We start from the raw sequence: 12,431 nt of genomic DNA on the forward strand, positions 1-12,431 counted from the left end.
GTAGAACACACTTTCCTGAAGACAGGAAGCTTATCTATAGCTTTCCACCATGTCTAGTACATGGTATGCCTAGGATGTAAGTAGGCGCTCGGTAAATGTCTGCTGAGTGAATAAATCAATAGCACTACAAATAGATCACTGGGAATATATCCATCTTCTCAGGATCAGAACTTAATCCTTGGTACTTAGGATGGTGCCTAGCACATAGTAGGGCTCCAATAGATACTTCATAAGTGATGGAAATAGAGAAGTACACAAGAAGGTGATACAAAGCAAACTGTGCCTGGGGAAAGAGGAGTCAGGTTTGAAGCTAATCACCGTTGCTGCCAGTCCTTTGGACTTTGGCAAGTTGCCTAAACTATGTTCAGTAAAATGGGATGATATTTCCTACATGAAAGGGTTATTGTGAAGATTAAATGAGTAATACATGCAAATGCTCAGTGCTGCTTCAGATTTAAGGTGGGAACTTAATAAATGCTTGGGTCTAGGTACAGATGAATAGGGAAGTGCTGTGAAAGAAATTCAGGTAAAGCAGCCAGAAAGCCAGAAGTATGAGGGAGGGAGATGTGACAGCCTGAACTGGCGAAAATGAGGACTTAGGAGGATGTTTGGAAGAAGGTTAACATCTAATGTGAGTTTTAGAAGCAGGACAGGATCCTCTGATAGTGCGGTGGGTCAGTGATTCTTGGTTCAGCCATATACATGTAGAAATATAATCTAATTTATTCTATGCTGCTCCCAAATACTATAGCCAGTGAAAATCAACTTAATAATCATGAAGAAAGATGAAGTCTAGTATTGCAAAATTAGCCACAGGCAAAGGATTCCCTTTTATATAAAAGTGATTTTGAGGGCAAGAGGATGGGGATTGAAATATAGGTGTGGTGCCTTAAGACTTGAAAGCACCCTCTGAACTCATTTCCTCCCTGATGCAGTCAGGAAGTACTTTCCGGAAAGAACAGGCAGGTTTAATGCAATTATGTGGTGTTGGCCCTCCCCAGCTTGGCCATGTGCTGGGCAACTCCAGCTGGCCTCACACAAGAAAAAGCAAACTTCAGCTGCCCCTCAGGCCATTGTTTTAGCGCTCTGCGGAAAAGTGTTCCAGCGGCTGATCGGAGCGGCTTAAGCTGTTTAATTGAATGAATTCAACCTCATATAATAGGATCTAGGTCTTTAAGCATTTCTGTCTGGTGCACCGGATATTATTGGGCTGTTGGGCTGCTCAAGTTATCCCTGAGCACTCAGGGTCTTTCCAGTGTCCACGCCTGTCACGGTTTGGTGTAAACCTCTGTGGGCTGAGACCCAGCCTGATGCTGTGTTCCGATGGTTGATTTACACACTGATTCAGCTTGAGTCTAGTGTTTCTAAGAGGCGTGAGCTATCAGATTATTTGAGTGAAGTCTGAACATAAAAAGCTTCCACGCAAAGAGACTTCGGTAATTTTCCTGATTTACAGGAAAAGGAGGGGGCAAAATCACTGTTTGGAAATCAAATCCTTGGCTCCATCTTGGCCTTATTTGCTGGGGCCTGCAGCAGACTGGCCACATGATGGAGCCAGCCCCGAATGCCTAAAAATAACAACAAAAACTGAAAGGCAGGGTGATCTTCAGCCTTGCTCTCTGTCACGCTTTCCTTTATACTGACCCCCAAAGGAGATTCCTTTCTTTTTGTTTTTTCCCCAATATGTAATTTACAAAAAAGACATGACAGATCTTAAACATACAGTTCCATGAATTTTGACAAATGCACACCCCAGGCACCCCACTAAAAATACACATTTCCATCACCAGAGAGTTCCCGCGTTTCTCCCTTTAGTCACTCCTACCTCCTACAGGCAACTACTGTTCAGATTCCCAGCACCAAACATTAGTTCCTTATCCAGAATTTCATATTAACGGAGTCGTACAGTATGTACTCTGACTTATTTGTCCCATATTATGTTTTCAAGATTTATTCATGTGGTTGCATAGTTTGTACTTTATCATTGAGTAGTATTCCACGGTATCTACCACACAGAATAACCGTTCTAAAATAGAAAAATGACCATTCCCTATAATTAAAATCCTTCATAATTCCCTCATTATTTATAATAAAAAAATAAAAACAGTTTTAGTATGGCATTTAAGCCCTTTCTGGACTGACCATCGTCTCTCCTCTCCTGCCACTTCCGTGAACAACTCTCTGTTCTACGACCTTCTGTCTTCTACTTTTGTGTCTTCTGGCCTGGCTGTGTCCTCACCTAAAATGCTCTTTTCCCCTATCCTTCCACTTTCCCCCCCAGCCATCAAGGGGGTCCTCTCTTACCTGTTAGTTAGTACATTCCTTCATCATCTATGTCGCTGTGATTCCTTATCCTTCCTTCAGTAACAGAATGAACACAGAGGCCTTGAGAAAGGGACAATGCTTAACTTCTCTTGGCTGTTGCAGCACCAGAACAGTGCTGCATTTTGTCAATAGACAATTTTGAGATAGCAAGTTGATAATTTAATTAGGTGGATGAATGAATTGTTTGTTCAGCATCATATGGGATAATGAACAGCTCCCATGAATCAAGAACTTTATAGCCCAGAGAAGGTGGGGACATTTTAGGCTATCACTTCATTGCTGGCTCCATCTCTTTGGAGATCTAGTGTCCACCTCTGGTATCGTAGGGGGCTCTTTCTCATACTGTTGATATCTAGGAACCTCTCAATGGGAGCTAAGGAAATATGTGGGTCACCCCCTCATATACCATAAAATTTAACCTTTAAAAGTATGCAGTTGCTTTTTAGTACATTCATAAAAACGTGCAACCATCACTACTAATTCCAGACATTTTTTCATCACCCCCAAAGAAACTCCATGTCTGTTAATACAGACCCCAATTTTAGGCAAATGAAACAAAATTTAAAAAATATTAATCCCAGAGTATAGCAAGAGAAACAGTATTAAAGGTAATAAAAATATTTTATATCACACAGAGGGATAAATCTTATGCAGCACTTTACTAAGGGAAGTATATACAGATCAAAACAGATTGCTTCAGCTATAGATCAGATTCCATAACTAGGTAATTTTTCTTATTCTCAATACTTCCTATTTATATTAAATTAGTTCTAACTCTTAATTATAGGTTTCTGGAAATGATAGCAAATGTTTAGTGTTTATGTTAAACAGTCCCAGATATTTGAATCATACAAGGTATCTTGTCCATTATACATCTAATAGCCATCAAATTGATACTGATTTAATGATTAATTTATTATTATGTAAATATTATTCATAGTTCATCTATATTTTGCTGAAATTTCTTGCACAACTTTTTGTTTTGCCTGAAGTTAATAGTTGCCTTGTTTTTTTAGGTGGTGGGGAAACTTAGCTGAAGGATAGCACTTTCTTATAGAATTTTGAATACTTTTGATTGCAATTAGTATAACTGCCAACTAAAAATAGCCTAAATAAAATAGATTTTAAGGAAGATTTCTTCACTCTTAAGTCTGTAGCTAAGCCATTCTAAGGTTGGTTAATCCAGTGCCATTATAATGTCATTAAGAATCCAGGTACTTTTCACATTTCTGCTCCGCCAACCTTAGCGTTTTGGACAATTATCATGTCCAGATAATTTTCTTTTTAATTGTGTAGAGACAAAGTCTTGCCATGTTGCCCTGGCTGGTTTCAAACTCTTGGCTTCAAGCAATCCTCCAGCTTTTGTCCTCCCAAACGGCTTAGATTACAGGTGTGAACCACCACACCTGACTGCAATACTGTTCTTATGTGTGTGCTGCTTGCTTTGTAAGGTTAGGAATGTCCTGGAAAGCCTATAGCATTCTTTTAAAAAAATTGAAAAAATAGCAATTGGTAGGATGTTTTCCATTTTACTTTCATATCTGTTATTTCAGTTGAAGTGGGTAGGGCAGGGATTGATTATCTTGCTCCAGAGATATTTCCAAGGTATTCAGTTAGAATGAAAGTTTTCTGTTCAGTTGTTTTGATGGATTTATGGGAGTGTGGTAGAGATTCTTTTACAATGAAAGCTATTAGTTAAGAAATAGCCCTGTGAAACTTCTTGCATAACAAACTGCATCAAAACTTTTCACATGATTCTATGATTTAGCAATTTGAGTGGTGATTTTGATGGTCTTGCTGGAGACCATTCATGTAGCTTTAGTTATCTGATGATTTGATTGGCTCTATAGGGTCCAAAATAACCTCCCTGGCATGTGTGGCAGTTGGTGGTGCTGGGTGTCTGTAGGGACAGACACCTTTGTTTCTTTTCTCACGTGGTCTCACATTCTCTGATAGGCTAGCCGAGTATTTGTAGCATGCAATCTCAGTGTTGCAAGAGTGTAAAAGTGTAAACTCAAAGCCTCTTATATTGGAAAATTACAAAGGTTTGGAACCTCTGCACTGCCTCTAGCATAGATTCAGGCATGGAGAAATAGTCTCCAGCTCTTGCTGGGAGTTGTGGTAATGTCATGTTGCAAAGAAGCTTGGGCCTGGGGAGCAATGATTCATCGGGGGTCATTATTATGATGATCTATATTGTTGCCATTGTGTATAAAGATTGCTCCATTTTATATTTTCCTCTTCATGAAGACCCTTGAGAGAATTACCCAACTGGTTTTATTACCAAAGATTCTTGTATTTAACCTAAAAAATTGGTCTCATATTATCCTTTGGTCACCCAAAAGATGTTAACTACCAAAAGTGATTGATTAGATTTAATATTTCCTACTGGCTGTTCGGAAGATAAGAGCCAAATTTGAGATTCTGTAACAAGGATATATTGTATATACTTATATTCTGTATATATTTATTACATTTAATCTCATTCCAGGTTCTAGTTTCACTTTATTCTATAACTTGCTTTTAAAAAATTTCTTCATGGGCTCGGTGCCTGTGGCTCAAGCGGCTAAGGTGCCAGCCACATACACCTGAGGTGGCGGGTTCGAATCCCCAGCCCAGGCCCGCCAAACAACGATGGCTGCAACCAAAAAATGGCCAGGTGTTGTGGCGGGCGCCTGTGGTCCCAGCTACTTGGGAGGCTGAGGCAGGAGACTCGCTTGAGCCCAGAAGTTGGAGGTTGCTGTGAGCGTGACGCCACGGCACTCTACCCAGGGAGATAGCTTGAGGCTCTGTCTCAAAAAAATTCTTCATGAAGTTCTCTATTTATTTATTTATTTATTTTTTTGAGACAGAGCCTCAAGCTGTCCCCCAATTGTCCTCGCTTTGGTCCTTGGGAGCTCTTTCAGTTGGCTCCTGTTTCCTTTTGACATACCTTTGTTGTTTTGTTTTGAGCATTTCCTTACTTTCTAGAACTGTAAGATGTTCCAGCCTCATTTTGTGTATTCCCTGCCCCAGTTCTAGAATCAACCAGTCCTCCAAGGAACGCAAGTTCTTTTTTGGAGAATATATGGGCATTGAGTTGTCATCCCGCTTTTGATTTGTGTTATCTTATTGTATTTTTTGTACCCTTATAAGCAGCCTAAAACTTCTTCCGAAATAAAGCAGAATAAAGAATAAAGAAGAAGACTGGCACGTGCCACATGGGCCTCTTGGAACACTGTCTCTGGGATTCCTGAGGCTCCATATAAGTCTGAGGGCTCTTAAACCAATGCGTTGAAGAGGCCAGCATGGGTAGGCACAAGATCAGTGGCATGAATGGTGCCATTCTGGATCTTTCAGGCCAGCCACTATCAACCTTACATAGGACAGAAACTGTTGTTCAAATTACTGACCCATAATATTGTCAGATATAATAAAATGGCATGGTTTTAAGCCATTAAGTTTTGGAATAATTTGTTGTATAACTTTAGATAACCAGAATAACATCTAACATTTTCAGACGGAAATTAAGCTCTTGTGTTAGTAGAATTCCGTTTGCAGGGGGAAAAGATGAGAAAGAAAACAAGAGACACATTTTGGGGGGTGAGTGATTTGTAAGGTTACATTGTATTATGATGATAATGCCACTTTATAAGTTATGTGGCAAAACTGAGGAGTTAATTTCCTTTATTTGAGATTTCAAAAATAATGAATGACAGGAAATTGGTTTGGGAAGAGAGGGAGAGAGGAAAAAGGATGCATAATTATTTCTTTCATTATGAATGTGCATTCCTGACATCTCTGAGAGCTAAGATTGTCCTGCAGGGAATATGATTAAAGTTACAAAAGAGAAAAACAAAATAAATAAGTCAGCTTTTGATCCTGCTGCTATATTTACCCACAAGAAAGGAGGCAGCTCTCAGGTGGGCTTTTGTCTATGTAATGTCCTGAAATCCAAGTGTAAAAGAACAATATGAAATCTCAATTCTCCCAAATGGTTTGGGGCGAGTTCAGCCCTTGAGCCCCTGGGGGACTTGGTTCCCAAGGAGACTAATCCCACTTGGTCAGCATTAGGCATCACTGGGGTAAGAGCTGAGTTTGGAGTTCTGCAGATCCCCTATTGCAGGCTGGAGCTGGGTCCCTCTGCACAGTAGGAAGTGAAATATATTGATGTCAAAGCCACTCACATGAACGTGCTCACTCAGGGTGTCGGAGGAGGGACTGATGGACCTAGCAGGAGCTGGCTACTCACTTTCCTGAAACCTATTTCATCCCAGATAGAGCTCTTCCTCAAAGGAGAAGAGATCAGGACCATGAGGCAGGGCCTAAAGCACAATTTAAGGGGAAAGTGGAAACTCTAAGGAGTTCTTCGGTCTCAGGTATAGAATTTGTTCAAGCAGAAGTTGTTCTTTGTTGTTTGATGGCCTACATTTTCCCACAAACACTGTTGCTTTTGCTTAGCCGAGCTGCTAACCCAGCTGTTCTCTTTGCCAGGGATATTTATATGCTAGACAAACTCAAATGTTTCATTTAAGTTTTAGCTCAAATGCCACCTGTCTATTCAGGCTTCCACAACTCTTTTGGTAAGACTTGGGTATACTTTAATTTCACCAACTATTGTACCTTTAATTTACTTCCACTGACACACGTATCACAGTATACTATAATGGCGTGTTTGAATATCTATCTTTCCACCACAGAGGGTAGCTAGACATCATGGCTTCTTATCTCTGTATCCCCACTGCTAGCACAGTGCTGAGTACATTGTGGGTGTCAATGTCTTTCTGCTGAATGAACAAGTGAAGGGATGAATATTGATGGGTGAGATCAGTTTTGTGAATTGGGCTACTTGTAAGCCATGAGTATCTTATAGTTTTGTGGATAGAGTTTTATTGTTGACAAACACTTTAATTTCCATTATCTTATATTTTCACAATAGCCCTACCAAATAGGCTTACATTATTATGCCCTTTATGCAGATGGAAACATTAAGGTCCGGAGGGGTAAGAGATTTCCTTATAGTCAGTTAGATGATAAAAGGCAGGACTGGACTCCAGCCTCAGTCTCTGGCTCCGGTTTTAGCCTCCCCCAGGGTGTTACTCTGCCTTTATTCTAAGTTTCTACAAGCCCCTAAGAGTAGCTCCTCCTTGGCATTTGCCATTAGTCACTTCCTTTGTTGAAGGAAAGGATAAATGATGCTGATTTATAGAGTGATGTATTGGTAAAAAATGGGAAGGGCTTAAAGAATCAAGAACATGCACATTTGTTGAACTGCTATTTGGTACCAGGTGCTTTTGTATATATCATCTCACAACAACCTTGATGAGCTGAAGACTATCTCCATTCTACAGATAAGAAAAATAAGATTCGGGGGTATTATTTAGCTGTTACGTAATTCTCACAAAAACCTCAAGAACAGTTATGACCATTCTCATTTTGGAGACAAGCTTTAGGAAGATGAACTGACTTGTCCAGGGACACTCCCTTAGCCAGAGACACAACCAGAATTTAAACCTGGACTAATCTAACTTCAAATCAATTTTGATGCTTAGCACCTCAACTATTCAGAAATGAAGAAAGACTTTTATATGCCATCTATTTTGAATGATTATATTGGGATTTAGGTAACTCTCTGGGGATTAAGAGATTTTTCAGACTAATATGTTAATTAAATGTGGAGTCCTACGCACTTGTGTCTGGTGAGTTGTAAAAGCTGCTGAGGTGAAAGAAGGTAGGGAAAAAAAAAGTTAGTGCTCTTGGCTGCTGGACCCAGAGGCCTATGGAAGGAACCTGTTCAAAAGTGGAAGGGCCATGATGGCATCCACATTTGAGGGTAAGAGCTCAGTGGTTATGGTGCCAGCCACATACACCAGGCTGGCGGGTTCGAGCCGGCCTAGGCATACTAAACAATAATGAAAACTACAATGAAAAATAAAAAATAGCCGGGCACTGTGGAGGGCACCTCCTGTAGTCCCAGCTACTTAGGAGGCTGAGGCAAGAGAATCACTTAAGTGCAAGAGTTTGAGGTTTCTGTGAGTTGTGATGCCACAGGACTCTCCCTCTACAAAGGGCAACATAGTGAGACTCTGTCAAAAAAAAAAAAAAGAAAAAAAAGGAAAGAAAGAAACACAAATCAGTGGTAGGTCCACACAATTTTCTGGATGCAAATGTTACCAACAGTGAAATAAATAGGTAGTCCAGTCATGGAGGGCAAAACCTTGTGTGTAAACTCAAAATGTACATGATATTTGAGTCAACTTGAATAAAAAATAAAAGTTTTGATATAGTGATGTGGGTTTGGGAACGGCTACTTCATCTCCTAAATGGAGAGTTTTTCTGGCTTGTCTTCTTTGGTAAGGCTCTACCTTCAGGGTGCTCAAAAATAGTTTTTCTATATCTAAAAAGTGAAGCTTAAGGAAAAGAGTTTTGAAAGAGATAGAGTGTATTTTCCCCATGAAGACTCTGTCTGAGCTATGGTAACTTATTTAGAGAATACTTTATCATACACATAGTATTTTCATATACAGATGGTCCCCACCTTATGATGGTTCAACTTTATCATTTTTTTTTGAGTTATGATGGGTTATTTAAGGCATGACATTTAGTTTTGACCTCAAATATTTTCTTTTCTTTCTTTCTTTTTTTTTTTTTTTGCAGGTTTTGGCTGGGGCTGAGTTTGAACCTGCCACCTCCAGCTTATGGGGCCAGCACCCTACTCCTGTGAGCCACAGGGGCTGCCCCAACCTCCCATTCTAAGTCAAGGAGCATTTGTATGTGATCTCTCTAATCCTCATGAACACTCTGTATAGGGAACATAAGTCACCTTTCTGTGTTCCAAGAAATAAGGGGAAATACTCATTCAGGCTGTGGAACATCCAACAGATAAGGATTTTCACACACTATTTCCTTTAAATATCACAAGGATCCTGTGAGGACGGCAACCTTCTTTGCATTTAACATGAGTAAGCTAAGCAGAGAGAGATCAGCTAGTTTGTCCAAAGCCCTGTGATCAGCAGAGCAAGAATTTCAACCTAAGTCACAGGGCTATTGAGTGAGGCTAAGACCAAAGCTTTTCTGAATCTTCTCAAAATGATCTTATTGCTCATTGTGTCAATCTAAGGAGGACTGCCCAGGTGAAATTGAGTTTAAACAAACTTGCAGGTGATCTTTGAAATGCAGCGGCAGTTCCAAAGGACACCCCCTAAAAGGCATGACAGGCGTGGAGGGGTTCTGATCCATCTCCTGTTCGACCTGCTGAGAGTTTTACATTCAGGTGGGCTGGGGTTCGCTCTCAAGTACCAGCTGGCTGGGTGGGTGCGCCTCCTTACCCGGAGACTCCCGCCGTCTCCGCACCAATAGAAGGTAGGCCAAGCCCCAGCCTCATTTTACTGTTGGCTGGTCGTTACTTTCAATAATTAAGGGGTAGAAGAAAGAGCAGTGGATTTGACAGTCCTGGGATAACTCAGGGTAGAATCTTAGAACCACAGATAAAGCTTGAGGAAACTCTAGTTTTCTTCCTCCACCTTACGGATGAGAAAAGTGAGGCCAAGAGCGCACAGAAGGGCTCCGGAGTCAGACTGGACTGGAGCTGGTCTTGGCCAACTCACAGCTCCTTTCTGAGGTGCAGTCTCCACGTTTGTTGAACGGAGGTAATAATATGTAATCCAAAGGGCTGTTGTTCAAGGATTAGATAAGATAACGTATGTATGGTCAGTGCCTGGCAGGGCCCAGAAGCTATTATTGTTACTACAGGGGGACTGAAATCCGCGTTGAGACCCTCGCCTTTCTGCTTCAGCGGCAGTCTTCCGTGCCAGGGCTTGGTGGTGCAGGAGGTGAGCTTGAGTTTGAGTCCCGGCCCTCTTCTCCTCACCCCTTGAGGTTGGAGGGAGACACGAGAAATGGGAAGGGAAACGAAGGGGTTAAGGAGCCCAGCTAGAGAAAGCCGAGAAAACTGAAGCGACCCTCCGCCCCACCAAGCCAGGCTGAGCAAGCCCCTCCTCTCCGCCACCGGGGCGGTCGCCGCGCTCCCTCCCTCCGCCCCTAGCTTACAAGACCTAATGAGCTCCCCCGGGAGGCCGAGCGGCGGCCGGGACCGGAGCGAGGACGCTGCGTCGCGCTCGCCGCGCTGGGGCGGGAGCCGGGCCTGGGCCGCGTGCGGGAGCCGGCGGCCCGGGAGCCGCGGCGATGGCGGTGCAGGCGGCGCTGCTCAGCGCGCACCCCTTTGTGCCCTTCGGCTTCGGGGGTCCCCCAGACGGGCTAGGGGGCGCCTTCGGAGCCCTGGACAAGGGCTGCTGCTTCGAGGACGACGAGACTGCGGCGCCGGCGGGCGCGCTGCTGTCAGGAGCCGAGGGCGGCGACGTGCGCGAGGCCACCCGTGACCTGCTCAGCTTCATCGACTCGGCGTCCAGCAACATCAAGCTGGCGCTGGACAAGCCGGGCAAGTCGAAGAGGAAGGTGAACCACCGCAAGTACCTGCAGAAGCAGATCAAGCGCTGCAGCGGCCTCATGGGCGCCGCGGCCCCGGGCCCGCCGTCCCCCGGCGCTGCCGACGCGCCGGCCAAGCGGCCGCTTGCAGTCCCCGGCGCCCCGACCGTCACCGTCCCGATCCACGGCAAGGCAGCCCCCCGGCGCGAGGCGTCGCAGGCTGCGGCGGCCGCCAACCTGCAAAGCCGGAGTTTGGCCGCGCTCTTCGACTCGTTGCGCCACATCCCCGGGGCTGCCGAGCCGGCGGGGGGCGAGGCGGCGGGGCTTCGCGGAGCTGGAGCTGGGGGCGCCGCAGGGGATGGGATCGGGTCCGCGGGGGCCGCAGCGGTCCCGGGAGCCAGGAAGGTCCCGCTTCGGGCCCGCAACCTGCCTCCGTCCTTCTTCACCGAGCCGTCCCGGGCGGGCGGCGGCGGTTGCAGCCTGTCGGGGCCGGGTGTGAGCTTGGGTGACCTGGAGAAGGGCGCGGAGGCCGTGGAGTTCTTCGAACTACTGGGGCCCGACTACGGCGCTGGCACGGAGGCAGCAGTCTTGCTTGCCGCCGAACCCCTCGACGTGTTCCCCACCGGAGCTGCCGTACTTCGGGGACCGCCGGAGCTGGAGCCCGGCTTCTTTGAGCCACCGCCTGCGGTAGTGGGAAACGTACTATACCCTGAGCCCTGGAGCGTCGCGGGCTGCCCAGCGACCAAGAAGCCGTCCCTGACTACGCCCCGCGGCTGCTTGACCTTGAACGAGCCCTTGCGCCCAGTGTATCCCGGCGTCGCGGACTCTCCGGGAGGGGAGGACGGCCCGGGCCATTTGGCCTCTTTCGTCCCCTTCTTCCCAGACTGCGCCCTGCCCCCGCCGCCGCCCCATCAAGTGTCCTATGATTACAGCGCGGGGTACAGCCGCTCGGCCTACTCCAGTCTTTGGAGACCCGACGGGGTTTGGGAAGGGCCGCCGGGGGAGGAGGGGGCGCCCCGGGACTGACTTCGCCCTTCACAGTAGAAACTTCTCTGGGAGCGCCACGCCTCTGCGGGTTTCTCCTAAGTCTACAGAACGGTGGGAAAATCCAAGTGAAAATGAAATGGGATTTTAAAAAGTTCAGTTAATAAAGCAACTTCAGAAAAAAAAAAATAAAGCAACTTCAGAAAAAGAGGTGAAGAGGAGTCGAGGATTGTTTTAATGCCAGTCTCGAGTGCTTAAAAAAAATTGGTAGGTTCTTACTGGAACAGTGGAGCCAGGAAACCAAGATGGTTTGGGGCTTTGGGTGGGGATGGCGGAGGGGCCAGAGGTGGCTTCTGTAGCCGCCTGCCCTTTCTCCAACTTTTCAGCAAAGGTCAGTGTTTTTAGTGTAACTGCACCTTCCGAACCGTGCCCTGGTCCCTCCCCTGCCCTCTCCTGGAGTGCATTTTTGAATTAAAGCCTATGTTGAAAAGTGCGGAGTGGAGCCATGTGGTTATTGATCTGGGTGTTTTCTTACCGAGCGGTTCTTGTGCGGTCTCAGTCTTGCTAGGTGAGCGTGTTGCTGAGGACGTAGGCGCCGGTCCACTGCTGGCCTCCGGTGCTGGCCCGTGGGTAGGATTCTCTTCTGTCACGCCTGACTTTGTTCAGGCTCCCTCCGGTCCTCTTTCCATCTCCTTCCGCTCGGAGCAGTGCCTTTGCTT

The 12,431-nt window shown here is 45.3% G+C and overlaps 1 protein-coding gene across 1 annotated transcript; it reads left to right on the forward strand.

Annotated features, from left to right (window-relative positions):
• Positions 1-10,488: 10,488 nt before the first annotated feature.
• Positions 10,489-11,754, forward strand: FAM181B (family with sequence similarity 181 member B). The gene has a single exon (XM_003780863.2). The coding sequence runs from the start codon at positions 10,489-10,491 to the stop codon at positions 11,752-11,754; it is 1,266 nt and encodes a 421-aa protein (XP_003780911.1).
• Positions 11,755-12,431: the final 677 nt, after the last annotated feature.

Source organism: Otolemur garnettii, unplaced genomic scaffold (genome assembly GCF_000181295.1).
Source record: "Otolemur garnettii isolate 467f Iridium unplaced genomic scaffold, OtoGar3 scaffold00001, whole genome shotgun sequence".
Taxonomy (NCBI): domain Eukaryota; kingdom Metazoa; phylum Chordata; class Mammalia; order Primates; family Galagidae; genus Otolemur; species Otolemur garnettii.